Here is a 19,352-nt window from a genome sequence, read left to right as displayed (position 1 = left end):
TATACCGAATCTTCTGGGAGGGACGCAGGTGGGGGACGGAAAATTCACTGTCAGTGCGGAGGCAGTGTACGCCCTGACGCGCTGAAACCCGCGCTTGACCTCGAGCTTCTCCATCCCGATTCTGAGACAATAGTGCTGCTCTATGGACGAAAGCTCTTGGAAGGACTTGCGGCTTTCTCTAGAAAGACCATGGAAAGATGATGATGGAGAACATATACCAGTACTGTATGATATTACCCCGGACGGCCAGCAAATATACGAACCGTATGCATGCCGCGCCACTACTTGACCATATTATGCTGAAAGTGAGGAACGCTCAGGCGCGACGACCCAGCAACGGTTCTGGGAAAGAATCTCCGTCGTATCTTTGTTGAGCGCGGCGTGGATTTCTTTGGCAAGGACAGTAAACGCGCAGTTCTCGAAGGGTTCACCCGCGAGAATGAACTGGAGGGCAAGGAACGTAACACCGAGAAACAAGACAGCGGCAACGCGTCTAACCAGCCGATGACTCCGGAGGAACTGTCCCAGCTACGCACGGAGATCGGCCCTCATCTCCAGTATGTTCAGGCCCAGTCGAGTCGCAAGCGATCGCTCAACATCACAGCCCAGCGCAGCTCACTCGGAGATGGTCCTTGCGAGAGATCTCCTCACCGCTCTGCTTGCAACTACGGGTCAGGTTAACTCTGGACCCTCGGAAATGATCGCCGCCGGTGTACCCGCCGGGTCCATCACAACTACTTCGCTGGCAGCCACGGTGGTGTCGAAACCGCCTCCTATTCCATCCGTTCAGGCATTCGATGCGCAGCTTGTCGTCGGTGCAAAGGATGAGGCCCTTCGTAACGCAGCCAACATACTGAAGTCGGAGGCGGAACAGATGGAGAAGGCCAGAGATCGCAGCGAAAAGTACTGGGTGGACGCGCTCAAGCTCCGTGCAGACAACTGGAACTTGATCCCTGCACCGCTCCCGTTCGGTTCTGCCATGGGGAAGGCCGCGGAAAGGACGTCGAAGGATTTTCTGATCTCGTACGGCCTGGAGGAATGTTGGTCAACATCTCTATATGCATGAAACGCGGTGGCTAAAAATGGTTACAAACAGCTCCCGCTCTTTTCCGTCGTCGCGCCATCGGGCATCTTGCGACGTATGAAATGACGTCTAGTGCTATGGTGTTTCCTCATCGGCATCGAACCCGGATGCGAGTGTCGCTGTCGACTGGAAGGTCAAGCAATTCCCTGTCCGTCTCTCATAGCCGGCTCGTACTCCAAGGAGCAGAAAGCCTCAGCGAAACTCTCCGAACCGCTCAAAGAGAGATAGTCGAACAGGAGATCTTTGCCGCATTGATCCGCGAGGCCAGCAATCTGCCTACAGCGTCCGCGCGAGTATCGGAACGCATTGTTGCTGTGGATGCAGCTCAGGACACTGAGCTGCGTTTCGAAATGGTCGGCGGGATTCAATAACTTTCACAGCGATCCACTGACATGTAAGCAGATTGACATTGATGGCGAGGAGGGCCAGACTGCGTCGTCCTCAGAACAAACACTCGACTCCAACGCCTCGAATGCTCGCGCCGATCTGATTTACGCAGCGCTCAACCTCCTGCTACTGCGCAGTCATACTTATCTCAAAATGAGGCGGCTCGGCGTTACCGGCGTTGTCCAGCCTGCACCTCAATCAGGGCAGCCTTCCGGCCCCGCCATCCTGCAACCGATAATCGATTTGTTGCAATACGAGGAATTCTTGGACAGATTCACGAAGGAAATAAGGAAAGTATGCGATGCCCTGCAGAGCGCCGGCATCCCATGCACGTCGAGATTCGTCGCCGCTGGGGAGAGTGGGGAGCAGTTGGTCAAGCTGTTGGAGAGCTACTCCCCGCTGAAAATTGGTGGTGAGACGCTACTAAGAATCGACAATCGGCAAGTGGTTTGCCCATTAGGTTCTAGACACAATTTTGATGTCTTGTTCACTAGATACACAATTCGCTTCACATTCAGTTCGCCATCAACGTTGACGGCCCACTTGCCGCATGCGACGTTGCCCGTTGCGTCCATTCCGCAGCTTAATCAGCTGCTCACGGACGAGGTTGAGCAATGCATTCTTGGCAGTATACGTGATACTGGCAAGGAGCTCTGCGAAACATTGGGCGGAACGTGGTTCGTTGACCTGCTGAGCGGTCGGGCCGTTGGACGATGGGACGGTTGCATACTGTCAGTACATTTCACCTCTCTCACATTCTCCGCCCCGATGCTCACGATAGCTTCCTAAGCAACTTCAAGGTATCACTGCGCGATAATATGCGAGGGTCTCTGACACGGGTCGGGAGGACCGGCGATCAGAACACAGAGACTTACAACCCAGGCGCAGGGAGCCCGTCCCTGTTAGGTTGGGTTCGACAGAGTTTATGCCGAGTGTTGGAAATCCCGTGACTCTACCTGTAATCTTGGCGTAGACCTTGCTGTCCTGGACAATGAGAGCCACTCACAAATGCAACGCTACCCCGCAGCACGCGTGTATAAACATAACGACATATATACGAGGTTGCAACGACATTGTGAGTTTGTCCACAATCCACACGAACTGTAACGTACTCTGTCCATCTCCACCGCCGGTGCGCATGTGAAACATCTAGTACGGCTTCTTGCGGTTCTTCTTGAGCTCCATCTGCAGCTGCTTGGCCTTGCGGTGGCCTATCTCTACTGGTCGGATGGCAGAATCATCTGCTTTCTTCAGTTTAACAGGTCGGTTACCAACGTACTTGCCTATGTGTTACGTGAGCGAGCCTGACGGTCAGATTATGGTATCGCGCTTACCATCCATCTCTTTCCAAGCCTTCAAGAAGTCTTCGGGGTCCGAGAACGCGACGAAACCGTATTTCGCCTTCCCGCTGAGGCGATCCCGGATGACCCGTGCTTTCTGGAAAGATGTGTACTTGTTGAAGGCGTTCGCAAGCACGTCGTCTGATACATCGTTGCTGAGATCGCCAACAAAAAGCCGGAACCACGCTGTCGAAAATGTCAGACGAACCACAACAATATGCGACGCGCAACCTACACGGGTTCCACTCGAGCAACGTCTGATCTTCCCAGATCTTGCCGCCACCCTTCCTAAGTACAGTGACACGCTTCCCGCCCTTTGCGAGCTTCCCGCCTGCACCACCGCGCTTGTCTATGGCGGCCCCTGGTACGTAAACGCTTTGCTGAGCTAGGATGCCGACGTCGTATTCGTAAGCGTTGGCTGGTACGGGTGCGTGATGCGTCGACGAGGATGATCCAGCGACCGGATACATAGGTCCGGCGTAAGGAAGGTGGTACGGATTGACGTCCCCTCCAGTCTGCTGGTACTGCCCTCCATAGTAGTTCTGCGATGAGTAGGGGTCCATGGTGGTTGGTGGTCGTCAGCAAGTAAGCGTGGGAATCTCGCGTCTTCTGCTGCCTTCCTCTTGAGCGCCCTTGACTGTCCCCGGCGCCCATACTTGCCTTTCGTGTTAACGAACATTACTTTGGCTGCTTATGACTCAGACAACTCTCTCTACAAGGCGGCCGAATATCACTACCTGGTTTTGTGGGCATACTAGGTCTTACTGTAGTGACTTGGGACACTCTCGTTTCACCGTTTGCTAAAACAACTTCTTTCGAACGCGTGGGCAAGGAGGACGTGTTCTGGTCGGTGCCCGGAAGATTGCATTGAACCATGCGTACTGGATAATAGATATGCTGGCCGGCTAGCAATTCGCCCCATCTTGTTCGAGCCCCTTCATGCTGCATATCGTTCCACGGATCATAATACCTTCGTCTTTCTTTGCCGTATAAACGGCAACAGTCCCTGGACCCAATATTGTCGCCGAGCCAATGAGCCTCACCGTGATAGGATAGTGGTGAATGCGCCCGGAAAAGCAAGATTTCTCGTAAGTATCGGGAACGGCTGTTGTCGGAGTGCGATTGTCCGTCTTCCGGTAGGAAGCTCGTGTTATGCACCGGAGGAACAGCAAATCAGGTCGATTCGAGATCGATTTTCTTTCGCGGACTCATAGATTTCCCTCGAGCAGAAACTAGAATATACATACTTATCGTCAAAATGGGCAGCCGTGAGATCAGATGCTCCATTCATATTCGACCGCGGCAGTGTTACCACATATTAGGCCAATAATGGTTCTGCATAAGGTATGCAGGGCTGCCATTTGAGCGTGCAATTGTCGGCCATTGCCTGCTATAGCAGACTATGCTCCACATAACAATTTGTAGACGCTTCAGGACGTTGGCAGGAGACTCATACAGCTCTTAATGCGCCAAAGTAACTGGTAGAACAGTATCCGATAAATGACTCGCGTTCATGGGGAGACGCACAGACAATGCCTAGACGGCTGTCTCAGCAAACGAATCGTGTCAGGTAGTGCAGAATTTTCCGTGATGATACGGGATAGGCAAACCTGCTGAAACTCTGATATAGAGTACTGATTCCAGATCTGACTAAGTATCCTTTCTGGTTTCATTCATTGCCCAGTGTGTATGAGCACATAGCGAGAATGGCACCCACAGTATTGGTATGTAGGTCGCTGGCAATTTGATCCTCTTATCCCCCTGAGACAATCGATCATCGGAACATAGGAATACGCGGAAAATACATTGAAGAAAGTTAGATACCACCATGTACTTGAACCTTCTGAGATTCTTCGCATCATGAAGAAGTGTAATCGTTCGCCGGAGAACGATGTTATCATAATCACAATCTTGCATGTGCAATTTCAGGCGTCAAATGTGCGGTCGAGAGATTGCTCGTGAAAGAAGGCAGCAAGCGATTTCTTAGCTGCTCCCTGTGGGATGATGAAACGATGGTGTGACGACAGCCCGTCCTTATGTACATGGAGTTATACAGAACCCACACCCACTCATGGTAACTTATATACATTTAGCGCGTCCGCTGTTCGTTCCCTGAGGATCTGACTCGATTAACTGTCGCAACCTCCCATGGCAAGGGGTGAGTCAGAAATAAGTACCGCCAAGCGGGGGGCGCCGGGAGAAGGGCCAGTGTTGAAAGTTTCCCACGTTGCTGCATTGCACAAGTCCAAGGCATAACTTATCGCGCACCTCCGCCGGTCGCGGTATTCCTTCGCCCGTTGTTCTCTTGCAGCTCTAAGACTGCGCTACATGGTCAAATCAACAGTACAGTCACCTGTTCCCTCTATCTCTGCTCCCCCGCCAGCCAAACGCCAGAAGATGGAGGACGATCCGCCCAGGAGACCTGGCGGCGCAAGCACGTCTACTGCGCCGAAAAAGCCTCGGACAAGAGTCAGGTCAGGGCTTGTTCAGCAGTGCGATGTCTCGTAGCGCTCATTGTGCTGCATAGCTACTCGTGTGGCGAATGTCATAGGCGCAAGCAGAAGGTACGCAATACATGTGGAATCGCCACTCTTGCCCCTAACGCACCCAACCCAGTGCGACAGGCAGATACCATGCTCGCACGTAAGGCAATGCGCAATTTGGATCCCTCTCGCTTACGGTGCTGTTATAGTGCCTCGCACGTAAGGTGCCCGAACTATGCAAGGCGTATACCCCTGGCAAGTCCGACCAGGACCTCCATGCAAGGGTGGCGCGACTCGAAAACATCGTTGAAATGGCATTCCCTCATTTGGCCATGTCCTCAGAGACAAGTACGACTCCGGCGACACCTATTGAACAGACCAGTGGCATGGATCACTACAGTTCAACCTCTATGGGCGCCGAGGATGACTCCCAATCACAAAACGAGGAGCAGGATGCTGCTGGTGGTACATTTCAGAGTGGCCAGTGGTACGGGGAGAGCGTCTCTGGAAGCGTTGCTCCCGCATCTGTTCTCGAGCAGGTACAGTGCTTCCGAGGGCTTACCTGGGACAGGCGGCGCTGACGAACGCGTACCCGATGAAGCTTCAAAACGCCGTCGCATCAGCCCCGGGACCGAGCAAACCGCTGGACTCGTCTGAACGCAAAAACCCTTATCCGCCCTCTAGCGACGTTCCAGCCGACATACCTCTTCAAGGAGGACAGACCTCTAGTCCGGCGCGCGAAGGTGATTTGAAGCGAGCCGGAAATCAGCTTAATATCGACATGTTCCGACAGAATTCGGAGCGATCAGCAGCGGACAATATGAGAGTTTTGGTGGAGGACTATGGGGTTTCTCCGGACAGGGTCAATGAGCTTTTACATGAATTGCCGCAGCAGAGATACATGGATCTCTTGATCGACACCTACTTCCAGTCCATGTGAGTGTATTGATGTGTACAGGATGTATCTTGACTCAATTATCTCCGTAAAAGAAATTGGACGCGATATCCACTTCTACAACGCGATTTCAGAGCATCCTATGTTTCGTTGTGTTCAAACGCCCCGAATGTCAAACCCACCGATGTCAAATTTCTTCCCCTTCTGTTCGTCATTCTCGCAATTGCCGTGCGACTTGCCCCGGAGTCTGTCGCCGGCGACGCTAGAACGAGACGGATTACCTCCCAACGTTTTTACTGGTCATCTCGTCGTTCGCTCCTCATCGCAGTTGCTGTACAGCCGGATAGCCTAGAGGTCATCCTCGTTCGGCTTTTGGTGCGCCTGTTCCCACTGTTGCAGGTCATAGGCATTGACGCCTGCTCTTCACCTAGAGCACACGCTTTCTCACCTTCGATAGACGTATAACTGAATGCTGGAGCCAACTTGGAGCTGCTGTTCGGACTGCACAAGCGCTTGGTCTCCATAGGGATAGCGGGTCCATGGTAAGCGAGTCGGTGCATCTCGTTTCGTCATGCTAAGCGATTCGAAGAACATCGATCCGGTTCAAGTGGAATATCGGCGACGCATATGGTAAGTCATACTATCAGGGAATGCACCCCCGAATGCGCTGATATCGGGATGTAGGGCATATCTCTATCATGCAGACCGTAGCTACGCCCTCGTTCTTGGAAGGCCGAACGCGATCCAAGACGACTATACGTCGACGCTACCTCCATCGAATGTCGAAGACGACTTCTCCATTGCCCAGATACAGAAACCGCCTCCCTTGTCGCATCCAACCAGCACGACATTCGTGATCCTCAGACACGCTCTCGCCGCAATCATTGGCCGCATGGTGCACCATTTCCAGCAGGTTCGCACCCGCAGTCACTATTCCGACGTCCTAACCCTCGACGATGAGCTACTGCACTTCATCAGCACGCTCCCTCCCCACTATTCCTTGGACCCCGATACCTCCCTTGACGAAACGCTACCCTACATACCCGTCCACCGATACCTCCTCATCACCGAGATACTCTTTGTCAGAATCAGCCTACATCGACCATACTTGCTACGCAAGCTCGGTTCTGACCGTTACGCCCGTTCTCGAAAGGCGTGCTTTGAGAGCGCGAAGAAAGACTTCCGCGTGCGCCAGGCCTTCCGCGCTTCCAGACCACAGGGAACGAACGATCCGCACAGCAACGCGTATCGAGAATTTCAGACTGCGATGATCAGCGGGATTTACTTGGTGCTCGAACCGAACGGAATAGACGCGCCTGAGATGCACTCTATCCTCGATGGGTTCCTCAAGGACCACGAGAATCGAGACGAGCTGGATGAGACGACCCGCCGAGAGATCAAGATCATCGAGTTTTTGAAGACGAAATCGACCGAGGACCCTCGCGAGGATGCCTCCACCATTCCCGTCGATCCAGCCCTTGGAGGTTCTGCGACTGATGCGCAGCTTCTACTCGAACTTCGCTCGCGTCCGTCCAGTACCGCTCCCCCACAACCATCGCGCGCCGCTTTTACGCCGTTGGCGCTCGACACGTCGTCGTCGGTGACGACGCCACAGATGACTCCTGCGACTCCATACCCCAACGGTCACGCCGTGTACGCCGCACCGGGAAGCGCACATTCGCCCACCATTCGCCGCCTACAGGCGCAGCCGATGCTGTCTGATGCATATCACTCCCCATCCAATACAGGTAGCCCCGGAGGTGACGACGAATCGTCCGCGGCGCAGTCTCTCCTCGACCATTGGGTGAACACCGTGAACGGCGCGGCGGGCGAGGTCGCCATGGGCATGAGCGGGGTGTCCTGGCCAGGTGTAGACTACCCTACTTGGCTCCCGAATCCTCCCTTGCAGCCCAGTGAACCCATCACTGGCTTTGATGGCTCAGATTGGGGCTACTGGGAGGCGTTGGTGAACCAAATCAAACAATCTTGAAGCTTGGATGTTCCTTTTTATTATCTTTCGATCTTCTATTTGTTGTTGTATGGCACATGCAATGTACGCTCACTGTTGTCCGTGATCCCGGATATGCTTCTTAGATACTAGACGACCCGATGACTCTTGCATTGGCAAGCCCGGCTATGGCAGGAAGATGAATTATAAATTGCAATTGTCGCTTCAGAGGATTGACAAGGAATTGATCGTTATATACTGTAGTTTTACGACCTTAGGTTCGTCCCCTGTCCCCTGGCAGCCCGAACTGAACCTAATTTCCCGTGATCGTGAAAATTCTATTTCTTAGTATTACTGTGGGAGATACCTGAGCAAGCTCAGGCAATTTCTTGCTGTGTGAATATTCTAAACTGACTCTAGTCAGTTTGCGAGCTTCCCACGGCCCCGAATTTGCAGCTGTCCCCTGTCCCCCAGGAGGCGGACCGAACTTAAGGTCGTAAAACTACAGTATATCTATTCGACAGCACGACAAAGGATTCAAAAGGCCGCGATTTCTGATTACATAGTAGGATGAATTGAGCAGCAAACCCCTGAAAGCATCAGGGCACAGCTGCGCCTCGCAGGGGCACTACTGCGCCACGGCAGCGACAGCACCCTTATGCGTTGACTCTGATTACCCCGAGCTCACTCACTCGGCGCGACTCCCTTGAGCCCGGTTTCTAGACGTTCAGGTCGCGGGGGCATGCAAACGATCAATAGGTTCCTGTACGGGCCTACTCCCGAGGAGAAAGTAAGAGCATGGCAGGCTAAGCTCCGGTCTGAGCAGCGTCAGTTGGATCGGGAGATGAGGCAGGTCTGGATGATCCCGCGTCCGTGTCTAGTTGTTAGCTAATGCATATACAGCTCGATATGGCTACAGACAAGGCAAGGAAGACGGTGAAGCAGCTCGCCACGAAGGGCGATGTCAAGTCGGCGCGTATCTTGGCGCGCGAGGTCGTCAGGAGTAACAAGCAGAAGGATCGGCTTTCTGTGAGCAAGGCACGACTCGGGTCTATAGGACATCAACTGCAACAGCAGCTAGGTATGAAGTTCGTTCTGTCATTCATACTTGGGCACCGACATCTATGTTCAGCAATGGCGAAAGTAACGGGAACGCTGCAGAAGTCAACCGAAATCATGAAACTGTCTAACCAGCTCGTGAAGCTACCTCAGATCAGCGCGGCCATGCGCGATATAAGCATGGAAATGACTAAGGTGAGCCATCGCAGTCTCCGTGGACCAGTTGTATGGCGGTCCTCACTGTATACTAGGCTGGCATCATGGAAGAAATGCTGGACGATGTCATGGAGATGGACGAAGACGAAGAACTCGAAGAGGAAGCAGACGCTGAGGTGGATAAGGTCCTCTTTGATCTCACCGACGGTAAGCTTGGACAGGCCGGTGCTGTGGGTACAGAATTGCCTGTAAGTGCTTTTATGGGAGAAGTCGTTCCGCTCTCACAAGTTTGCAGTCAAACGAAGCGACGCTCGAGGATGAAGAGACCCAGCGTGCTATGGAGCAGTATCGGCAACAACTGGACGGACTTCTCAGTAGCTGAGCAGCCGATTCCATGTTTAACGTTCAAGGGTTGCGAGTCCAAGTGTTAGTGCCAGTGTATCGGTCTTGTATTTTCGTAATTAGAGCTTCACGGATCCATATATTCATCTCGCATTACGCGCTTCAATGCTATTCACTGCTATTCACTGTCGAACAGCGTCGTCACGGTTCGGGTGTACGCGGGAACCACACGTGCTCAGTGACCGCAACTTTTGATATCCATTTCCACCGGCTGCTGCTTGCAACGCTGTAACGAACATGTTCTCCCGTCCATTCTCTGGCGTCGCGCAGGCCGCAGTGAAACGCTCTCAGGTTCAAGCAAGTTGCATATATGTCTCGCGCTCATCGTACTGACGTACACTCGTAGGCTTTCCGGAGATATGCTACCGTGACCCCCGCGCCTACGGCAGCATACGCTGGAAAGAAGAACGCCAGCGTACGTCTCTATCGACCCTCACTCCCAAACAACGCGTTCTCAGATTGAAACAGGGGAAATACTCCGTTACGCTCATCCCCGGAGACGGTGCGTCATATTGTGTGTTCCGGAAACGGACGGAATGGTGTTGATCACGGATTCGTTCGTAGGTATCGGCCCCGAAATATCTGAGGCGGTCAAGGACATCTATGTCGCTGCCAACGTGAGCGTTATGCGTGCAGATGTTTCAGTCCGCTCATGGTTAGAAACCATTGCTAGGTTCCGATAGAATGGGAGGAAGTTAGTGTGGCCCCCATTCTGAAAGGCGGCAAGACCGTCATCCCCGATGCTGCCATTCAGTCCGTCAAGCGCAACACCGTCGCTCTGAAGGGTACGTGTCTCAGTCTCAGATACCTCGACCCAGCGCTGAGATTCGCGCACAGGCCCTCTTGCTACCCCGAGTTAGTTCTGTTGGAACTATCCCGAAATCAACCGATGCTAATACCACACAGTCGGAAAGGGCCACGTCTCCCTTAACCTCACCCTCCGTCGTACCTTCAACCTCTTCGCAAACGTCCGTCCTTGTGTGTCCATCAAGGGTTTCAAGACTCCCTACGACGACGTCAACACTGTCCTGATCCGTGAGAACACTGAGGGAGAGTACTCCGGTATTGAACATGAGGCTCGTATCACGCAATTAATATGACAAGCCGTGCTGAACCTCGTGGGTTGTTAGGTTGTCGACGGTGTCGTGCAATCCATCAAGCTCATCACCTGGGAGGCGTCGGAGCGTGTCGCGCGATACGCGTTCTTCTACGCACAGCAGACCGGCAGGAAACGCGTCACTGCCGTGCACAAGGCTAACATCATGAAGATGTCGGACGGCATGTTCCTTTCCGCGTGCAGGGAGGTCGCGAAGAGCTTCCCGGACATCAAATACGATGAGGATCTCCTTGACCGTGTTTGCTTAAACGTCAGTCTCGACGTATTCATGACTAGGGCCCGTATTCATGTCGCTGCAGATCACCCAAAACCCCGCGCCGTTCTCGGACCGTGTCATGGTTATGCCTAACTTGTACGGTGACATTCTGTCCGACATGTGCGCTGGTCTCATCGGGGGCCTTGGCTTGACGCCATCTGGCAACATCGGACGGGTAAGTCCATTCAACGAGAATTTTGCCCCGTTGCTGATGAGTACTGCAGGATGCCTCTATCTTCGAGGCCGTCCATGGTTCGGCGCCTGATATCGCAGGGAAGGGTCTCGCTAACCCCACTGCACTCCTTCTCTCGTCGCTCATGATGCTGAGGCACATGGGTCTCCAAGAATACGCTTCGAACATCGAGCAGGCCGCCCTTACTGTGAGTATGTGTCTTCGGTTTGAAGAATCTTCTCTCACGGAAGAACCCAGACCATTGCCGAGGGCAAGAGCATCACCGGTGACTTGGGAGGCAAGGCGAGTACGAAGGAGTACACGCAGGCCATCATCTCCAAGCTCGGTAGGGCTTAGATCATTAGGACAGTTCAGGACTAGAACATTGTAAAACTTCCGAATGTTGTCTCAATACCTGCAGATGCACGTTCGATCTTCAGATACTTCTTGTGCGGCGACCAGTGTGCTTTAAAAGTACGGCTCTGACGGCAATTCAGATATGGTAGCGTGCGTACATCGGCAGTATACAAGCGATAAGAAAACACCCCTCTCCCAGAAGATAGTGAAAGCGATATGCAGATCTAGAGCTTGACCTCCTTGAGGCCATCCTTCCAGAAGGTGAAATATGGCGTGATACCGTCCTCGCGGTAATTGAGGAGCGCAACCATGCCATCGGCGTTCATGCTCTCGCCGGTGTACTGCGCAAGTGCATTAGATAGGCCCCAACCGACCAGCTGTCAGAGGATCACGCACGAATTCGTAGTCCTTGATGTTCGCAATGACCTTCTTGGCGAATCCTTGTGCGCCCTTTTCGAACGTTGCGACACGCTCGGGGTTGGTCTCCTGGAGCTTCTCCTTGACGGCCTTCATGTAGCCCTTAAGGTAGGTAAGGTAGGATTTTTTGTCGAAGGCGGTAGACTGGAGACGGAAGGAGTGGACAACATTGTTGACGGTCTGGGCGCTGTCCTCGACGCCCTCCTCACCCTCCTCGGTGGACGGGTTGGCGCCTGAGGTGGAGATGAGCGATGAGCATTTTTCTTTGGTCCCACTTGCAGGCGCTACCGCTCACCGATATCGACATCTCCCTCCCTGATGGTCACCATAGCGCAGTCAACCTCGTAAACGATGTCGTCGACCTCCTTGCTGTATCATCGAGAGTAAGCTGCGGTCGGTGAGGACGAGTACCATGTAGGACGTACATAGGGAAGGCATCAGAGAACATCTCGTCGCCGGAGAGGACATCTTCGAAGAGCTTCATTGTGATATACTACAAGTTTCGGAAAAGACGGGGAAGAGAGAGCGGGCGAGAGGAGAAGGAATGTACAGCGAGCGGAGAACAGTAGAACAGACATTTTACATCGATCACATCTAAAGAGGTCACGGGGATTACGTGGCTGTGCCACTTTTCATACCCTTCGCATGGACTACCAGCCCGTCCTCATCCAAAAGCATGCAAGGCCGGCGACGGCTAAGCGCAGCTCCGAATCAAGATATTGGAGACAATTCAGGCATCCTGTCTTTGTGAAGGACTATGCGCCCATAACATCCATCCACTTTTCGCCTGCGAAGCCCCACAGATTTGCCGTAACTTCCGCAACTCGCGTGCAGATTTACGCACCTCGGACACAGAAGGTTACGAAGACTATTTCTCGGTTCAAAGACATAGCACGAAGCGGATGTATAAGAGTGGATGGTAAGCTTCTAGTTGCTGGAGACGATACTGGACTTATACAAGTAAGTTTCATATTCGTGCCTCCTTGCGAAAACCAAGTAACACTGCCCAACTCTAGGTATTCGACGTCAACTCCAGAGCGATTCTGCGGACACTCGATTCTCACAAACAGCCCGTGCATGTCACCAAATTCTCTACCCAAAATCCCACCCAAGTGCTTTCCTGCTCTGATGACACAACCGTCAAGCTCTGGGATGTTCCCTCTCAGGCCGCCGTCAATACCTTCATCTCGCATACCGATTATGTGCGCTCCGGTCAAGTTGCCCCATCCAACCCCCACCTTATCCTGACCGGCTCCTACGACGCTACCGTGCGCCTCTACGATGCCCGAACAAACGAGTGCGAAATGGTACTCGGCGGCTCGTCTAGCTCTTCCGGCAGCGCAAAAGTACCGGTAGAGCAGGTTCTGATGTTTCCTTCCGGTACCGTGGCACTAGCATCTGCTGGACCTATTTTGAGGGTGTACGATCTCGTAGCAGGGGGCAGGTGTACCCGTGCTCTATCAAACCATCAAAAGACCGTCACTTCACTTGCGTTTGACTCTTCGGCGAGCCGGCTCCTTACGGCTGGTCTTGACCAGATGGTGAAAGTGTACGACGTCTCGACCTACAAGGTGGTGCATACCATGCGGTATCCTGCACCCGTGCTTTGCCTGGCAATTTCGGTGATTTCTTTTGCTACAATATCCGTAACACCGTTCTGAGCAGCATTCACGCAGCCGGACGAGACACACATAGCTGCCGGCATGTCGGACGGCACCCTGTCCATTCGCCGGAGGCGACCAAAGGCGTCCGACAGTATGGATGACACACCGTTCTCAGCCGACGCTCTTCGTGCCGGTACATACGAGTCCTTCTTAGGCGGTGCTCTCTCCTTTATTGGGCAAGGCAAGGTCAAGTCGAAGGTCAAATCAAGACCTATAGGGGATGTGGACGAGCTGCGGGTGGAGTCGAAGCGAAAGAAGAGATTGCGGGATTATGATCGGTTGCTGAAGGGCTTTAAATATAGCGCCGCGCTGGACAGCGTATTGAGAAAGGTCTGCAAGCTGACCCTTCTTTTCCTTGTTCGCAGGTTTTGATAGATTTCCCCATATAGCAAGTACCGCCGACCACGACATTTTCTCTAATCCAAGAATTGATCCATCGTGACGGGCTTCGGTCAGCACTCAGCGGACGCGACGATGTGCTTCTTGAGCCCATTCTGCGTTTGCTCGTGAAGCATGCGACGGACCCCAGATTTGGCGAGATGGTTTGCGATGTCGCAAAGGTCGTCATTGGTAAGCGTTCCCTCGTTCGCTCCACACCTTACTTCTAACTGGGATTTAGAGATGTATACCCCTGTGCTGGGTCAGTCACCACTGATCGACTCTTTATTCCTCCGGTTACAGAAGAAAGTGGCGACCGAACTCCGATTCCAACAAGAGCTTGTGAAGACGCGAGGCGCTCTGGACATGGTCTTCGCTTCGGCGGCATTGGCATTAGCAGAAACCAGTACACCTATAGCAGCATCATAAGGTGCTTTGTGATACAAGATCGTGTCCATACCATGTACTGTAATACTCAGCTAGTCCCCTCGAGGAACGTGACCAACGCCTCCAGGATTTCTTTTTGGCTTGCAGGCCTTGCCTCCCCCTCTTCGGGAGCAGGCAATACTTCTTCGTCAACGTTATCACGGTAAACCTTCAGTGTATCCGCAATGTCTGCGAGCGACTTGCTCTTGCGTCTGAGCATCTGCTCTAGGTGTGTCCGAATCTGGTAGGGGACCATTAGAAAGGAATTGTCATATACAACAAGTGAGACTCACCCCGTCGTCTTCCATCGCTACCCAGGCCAAACAATAATCCACCGTCTGCAATGTGAACAGACCGTTATCGAGTCGTCGCAAGTACCACGCGTCTTCTTCGTCGCCAATCTCCTCCCCATCCTCTTGTAAAGCCTGCAGTGAAACCCATAAACGAGCGTAAGCTTGGTATACTGATTCGGAATAGTACCTTTTTCTCCGTTTCGATCTCCTTGTCGGTCGCCTTCAGTCTTGTTGAAGCGCCATCACGAATTTCGAGCATTTTGTCCACTTTCTCATAGTTGTTCTCGACGAACTTCGCCAGTAAACGTATTCTTGCTGGAGAATCAGATGCAAGGTTGGAGAACAAGGACGCTACGATGCCAAGGCTATGAGATATGTCTTCCGAAGCAGGGGTAGCTGCCTCCTTGTTCTTCTGCTTCTTCGGAGCCTGACGGACGCAACGAGCGTCAGCGCGTGAACAGGAGACCAAGAAAACGACCTACCTTGCCCATGAATGCGGAAAAGAGCGTCTTGAGGCCTTGCGCCTCAACAAAGACCTCGCAACTTGACGTTCCGGACCAGCCCGCCATCGCATGGTCCAGAACTTTGATCGCTCTTGACCGTGACTGCAACTTCTCCCTACGTACGATGTAGAGAATCAATCAACCTGACCGGTAAGATTGACAGATCTGGCTCACCGCATCATGAGCACCATGAGATCAACACCTTCGCTGTCCAAGAACAGCTTCTTGATCTCAGGTTCCCCTAGCGCGGAGCAGAGGGCGTCGAATATGTTCTCCATGAACTCCGTTTCATCAGCGTCAACGGGGTCCCGCCGCCGGTATTGCTGATGACGAGTAAGTGTACGTAACGATATGAACATATTTGGGAAATCCACGTACGGACAGGACTTTCAGCATCGTCTCTACGCCATCGTGTTTGGTGATTGTCAGTCTGTTATCCCGGTTATTCTGTAGGAGAATAGCCAGCAGCTCGGCGGCATAGCCGCGGTTCTCGTCATGGATCTTCGATTGGACTCGTGTCAAGAGCCAGGGAAGTATGGATGTCTTTGAGACGAGATGATTTGAATATTTTGGATCGAAACCCATAACATTTTCAAATATCCCTACAGGAAAGATCAGGACTGATCCGATAATAGTTCAGAGCGGCAATGCTTACCAAGGATGTGGAATACACCTTGTTTGTCTGACTCCTCTTCCTCCTTTAGCCGAGATAAGTTATCAACCAGCAACTCCAATATAGATTGTGATTGCTGTGGATAAAATCAGTGGCGAGACATCGCAAAAAAACATTGTATTCACCAGGCTTTCAATTAGAAGTTTCAATGCTGCAGCCTTGTTCTCCTCATCAACCTCGTCGTCCTCCGCCTCGTCCCCGACATCCTCGTCAGTGAGTTCATGTATCACCTCCACAACGTCGATGACAATATCTGGATTTTCATGACTGAGTAGCCCGACAAGAACACTGACTACCCCAGATTCTACGAGCTCTGGGTAGGCAACCGAAGGCGCTTGCGCGAGAGGGAGTAATGCTTTTATAGCCAGGTCCAAGTCCGCTTCTGAATCAATGAACCTGGTCTGCCGTCAGTCATGGTCACGGACGTCCTTCCATGCATGAACGCACTTCGTGGGGTCGTCCGGCCATTTCGAACGCTGGTCTTGGTTCTTGTCCGCAGCTCGCTGAAACCTCAGCAACAGTTTCCGAATGGAAGTGGGAGTGAGCGCCGCCGTCTACCAGTCAAACGGTTCTAGAATCAGCACTATGTCAGACCGCTAACTCGATACAAGAGCTTTCTCACGTCCTCTAACGCGCCCTCCCCGCCTGCTTGGTCGAATATGTTGAGGATCTCCTTTTGCTCTCGCGTTAGGCCACCCCCATAGAATCTGCCTTCCTCGTCCTCTTCGGCAAAGTAATCCGCATCCCCTCCGGGCGCGAAGTCGGACTCCTCCCCCATTGCAACGTCTTCATCCTCAGCGTCCTCCACCGTGGCCCGACGTTTGCCCTTTTCGGCCTTTCCATTTTTGGCTGTAGGAGAGGTCTCTTCATCTTCATCTTCGACCCGCATTTTCTTGAGCATCTCTGGGGTAGGCGCGTCAGGCATGCGACGCTTGTTGCCACCGGTGGGCAGCTTGGGGACCTGCGCATCGTTAATATCACTCTGATGAGATGGAATAACATGACACCTTAAAGAGCTTGTCAATATCCATGTTTGCAGCTGCTTCCAAGTCAAGCAATAGCGTTGTTGAGTGTCAGAACCACCACTACTCTACGCCGTAGGAAGAGAATGACGGGTGGTAAAGTGGCTGTGCTCAAGCGCTCGGCAGTCGCCGATAATGACGCTACGGATGTTTCCCGTAACCCTGCTCAACCCCACTCGTGGAACACGCGAAGTCGATTCAAATTCGATTCAGGATACAGACTCGTAATCACGTTTAAATATCCGACATTCGTCTCAGTTTTTTCCTGAAAGATAGATTCATTGCGCTCATAGTGCATGTTGAGCGGACGTGCATCATACCCCGAGCCTACTACCACGGCGTATAATTCGCAATGCTTTCATTCGAGATGGTTTAGACTTGCATGATGACTCTGAAACTCGGCATAGACGTCCAGCCCGACAGCAGGGCGCCGCGGCGGATTGTAACATGATCGGCATGATGATCATTTTACGGTGCAACGGGTTACGGTGCCATATGCAGTCCTGCATAGAGATCTCACTCTGGACTGTCGAGCTCGCCAAGAAGTATCGCATGGTTGTCTAGAACATGTTACCCGTCGAAAATTGAGATCCTTCCGTGAGATCAAGCCGTTTGTACGACCGCCGAAGCATCGGCCTGTTGGTTTCGAGCCTCGCTACGTCAAGGAGGCCGCTTACCTACATGATATTTTCATGCATGCAGTGACTATGATGGGGCTCAAAGTGCATCTCGATCGTATGTCCGCCGAATCTGATTTGGAGCTGTGTTCCCAAAGTATGCAGTCTGTGTGAAGCTGGTGTGAAGGCTGTTTTGGTCGTGTGTCGTGGCTAGCGTACCCTTGGGAATACATTCATCTGTCAGAGTCCAGACTACGGGTGGTAGCCCCTTCGTGGTCTGAGCGGATGTGCGCACACGCGAGTCCGGGAACTGATCGACGTTGATGTCAACAAACGGTTCAAGCAGCACAGCTTCGGGGCCCCTCCTGCCCTTGGTAACTTAGCCCTTGGTACGGGCATCTCCTTGCCGACGACGTTGGAATGATCTCTTGCAACCGGGCTGCCGAAGCTCATTGCTACCGCAGCGGCTCTCCACAACAACAAGATCCTACAGTCGAACCATATATAATTCGGTATCAATGATATCCTCGGCGCCTCTCCCGACCCAGGGCCTTTCTTCCAATCTTCAAGTCGACCGTCTTTCATCTCCACGCCCCTTTAAGTTTAACTTAAGATGACCACCCTACCTTCGTTTTGCGAGCTCATGTCATCTCTCGGTCTGGAAAACGAGGTGCTTGCACCTGCGTACGAGCACCGGCGCCCTTCGTCTGCTCAGTCCATGGCGGCGTCTTCGCCCTCGTCCTCGGTGTCTTCTTCTCCTTCCCAATCTCATCCCAAGACTCCGCAAATGAACTTGCACCCAAGAGAGTCTCCATCCATCATCGTATCCCCAGTGGACGCGCATCCGTACTCCTCAACCACGCGACGTGGGAGCGTCGGCACTCGCTATCGGTATAACCCGTATAGCACTAGCCCGGTATGCATCGGCTCTCAAGCATCCCCCTTGGACTGCTCATACCAATTCCGCTTCATAGTCGTATGGCCGCAGGGGGAGTGTCGCATCGTCTACGGACGACGAACCTCGCCCGAAGTCGCGCAGTCATGTAAGTGCCAACAATCTCCCTCCGGATTAGCAACGTTATTGACTTGATCACAGTCTCGGTCTCCCGAGTTAGACGCGGCGCGCGTTGCCATGAAGGTCGCCTCGAGTCGCAAGCCTCCCGCCCTGCGCCTCGACGCCACGTACCGCCGTGACAACGGATTCATGGCAGACGAGCTGCTCACCGGCAGCACACCGATCTCGAGCCTTGCTCGTCGCAAATCCCCACAGGCATCGCCAACATCTGCGGTGTTCCCACAACGCAGGGGGAGAACAGCATCGCCCGCTCCGTTGATGTCGGTCGCCATTCCGACGATTCCCCAGTTAATCTCGCCCACCTCCAGCACATTCGCAGAGGCATCACAGCATCCAGCGATGGCGGCTGGCAGTCCTCTGCCCGACACGGCGTCACATTTGGCCTCGCGTCGTCCGCACCCCACGGGCGTCCGACTTTCAGCCTACTCCACCCTCCATCGCCCGGAGGATAGCCCGCACCGCCGCAGCGCATCAGCTGCCATATAACTCTGTCTTTAGCTAGAGCCACCACGGACCCTGTACACTGATTGTCACGGACACCAAAGTAGCATGGACTTCTGATCCGAACACGCCACGATTTCGCATTTCCGCGTTCCGCATCTTGATGCCATGACACTCGCTCCCGCTT

At 53.1% G+C, this 19,352-nt stretch overlaps 9 protein-coding genes across 9 annotated transcripts; 6 read left to right on the top strand and 3 right to left on the bottom strand.

Annotated features, from left to right (window-relative positions):
* Positions 1-142: 142 nt before the first annotated feature.
* PUNSTDRAFT_65442 (uncharacterized protein) lies at positions 143-2,260 on the top strand (the record flags this gene model as incomplete). The annotated part of the gene is made up of 5 exons (XM_007381818.1): positions 143-264; positions 321-557; positions 610-1,040; positions 1,097-1,437; positions 1,508-2,260. 5 exons carry the CDS (start codon positions 143-145, stop codon positions 2,258-2,260), a joined length of 1,884 nt encoding a protein of 627 aa, XP_007381880.1.
* Positions 2,261-2,620: 360 nt separating this feature from the next.
* PUNSTDRAFT_63857 (RNA-binding domain-containing protein) lies at positions 2,621-3,374 on the bottom strand (the record flags this gene model as incomplete). Its single annotated transcript, XM_007381817.1, has 3 exons — positions 2,621-2,754; positions 2,806-2,997; positions 3,047-3,374. 3 exons carry the CDS (start codon positions 3,372-3,374, stop codon positions 2,621-2,623), a joined length of 654 nt encoding a protein of 217 aa, XP_007381879.1.
* A 1,733-nt stretch (positions 3,375-5,107) lies between these two features.
* On the top strand, positions 5,108-8,245 carry PUNSTDRAFT_99821 (uncharacterized protein). The gene is made up of 9 exons (XM_007381816.1): positions 5,108-5,285; positions 5,339-5,375; positions 5,428-5,454; positions 5,504-5,833; positions 5,896-6,230; positions 6,285-6,564; positions 6,621-6,731; positions 6,779-6,819; positions 6,874-8,245. Exons 1-9 carry the CDS (start codon positions 5,140-5,142, stop codon positions 8,177-8,179), a joined length of 2,613 nt encoding a protein of 870 aa, XP_007381878.1. The 5' UTR covers positions 5,108-5,139; the 3' UTR covers positions 8,180-8,245.
* A 569-nt stretch (positions 8,246-8,814) lies between these two features.
* On the top strand, positions 8,815-9,870 carry PUNSTDRAFT_84352 (vacuolar sorting protein Vps24). Its single transcript, XM_007381815.1, has 5 exons — positions 8,815-8,990; positions 9,041-9,218; positions 9,270-9,391; positions 9,448-9,600; positions 9,648-9,870. Exons 1-5 carry the CDS (start codon positions 8,880-8,882, stop codon positions 9,732-9,734), a joined length of 651 nt encoding a protein of 216 aa, XP_007381877.1. The 5' UTR covers positions 8,815-8,879; the 3' UTR covers positions 9,735-9,870.
* A 121-nt stretch (positions 9,871-9,991) lies between these two features.
* PUNSTDRAFT_112224 (uncharacterized protein) lies at positions 9,992-11,656 on the top strand (the record flags this gene model as incomplete). Its single annotated transcript, XM_007381814.1, has 11 exons — positions 9,992-10,045; positions 10,101-10,169; positions 10,223-10,256; positions 10,319-10,371; positions 10,428-10,539; positions 10,592-10,609; positions 10,661-10,830; positions 10,885-11,121; positions 11,171-11,302; positions 11,352-11,507; positions 11,558-11,656. 11 exons carry the CDS (start codon positions 9,992-9,994, stop codon positions 11,654-11,656), a joined length of 1,134 nt encoding a protein of 377 aa, XP_007381876.1.
* A 224-nt stretch (positions 11,657-11,880) lies between these two features.
* PUNSTDRAFT_65153 (translationally controlled tumor-associated) lies at positions 11,881-12,557 on the bottom strand (the record flags this gene model as incomplete). Its single annotated transcript, XM_007381813.1, has 4 exons — positions 11,881-11,997; positions 12,053-12,306; positions 12,369-12,442; positions 12,499-12,557. The coding sequence occupies 4 exons, from the start codon at positions 12,555-12,557 to the stop codon at positions 11,881-11,883; spliced, it is 504 nt and encodes a 167-aa protein (XP_007381875.1).
* A 161-nt stretch (positions 12,558-12,718) lies between these two features.
* PUNSTDRAFT_64663 (Trp-Asp repeat-containing protein) lies at positions 12,719-14,544 on the top strand (the record flags this gene model as incomplete). The annotated part of the gene is made up of 5 exons (XM_007381812.1): positions 12,719-13,033; positions 13,090-13,695; positions 13,750-14,067; positions 14,127-14,307; positions 14,357-14,544. The coding sequence occupies 5 exons, from the start codon at positions 12,719-12,721 to the stop codon at positions 14,542-14,544; spliced, it is 1,608 nt and encodes a 535-aa protein (XP_007381874.1).
* Positions 14,545-14,590: 46 nt separating this feature from the next.
* On the bottom strand, positions 14,591-17,041 carry PUNSTDRAFT_65140 (DUF1716-domain-containing protein; the record flags this gene model as incomplete). Its single annotated transcript, XM_007381811.1, has 11 exons — positions 14,591-14,782; positions 14,835-14,966; positions 15,022-15,261; positions 15,317-15,452; positions 15,512-15,660; positions 15,716-15,939; positions 15,993-16,086; positions 16,136-16,406; positions 16,458-16,564; positions 16,633-16,971; positions 17,018-17,041. 11 exons carry the CDS (start codon positions 17,039-17,041, stop codon positions 14,591-14,593), a joined length of 1,908 nt encoding a protein of 635 aa, XP_007381873.1.
* A 1,221-nt stretch (positions 17,042-18,262) lies between these two features.
* Positions 18,263-19,210, top strand: PUNSTDRAFT_112220 (uncharacterized protein; the record flags this gene model as incomplete). Its single annotated transcript, XM_007381810.1, has 3 exons — positions 18,263-18,565; positions 18,624-18,692; positions 18,746-19,210. The coding sequence occupies 3 exons, from the start codon at positions 18,263-18,265 to the stop codon at positions 19,208-19,210; spliced, it is 837 nt and encodes a 278-aa protein (XP_007381872.1).
* Between the last annotated feature and the right edge of the window lie 142 nt (positions 19,211-19,352).

This window comes from Punctularia strigosozonata, assembly GCF_000264995.1.
Source record: "Punctularia strigosozonata HHB-11173 SS5 unplaced genomic scaffold PUNSTscaffold_4, whole genome shotgun sequence".
NCBI lineage: Eukaryota > Fungi > Basidiomycota > Agaricomycetes > Corticiales > Punctulariaceae > Punctularia > Punctularia strigosozonata.
Note: the sequence above shows the minus strand (reverse complement) of the source record. Positions and strands in the feature narration are given on the sequence as shown.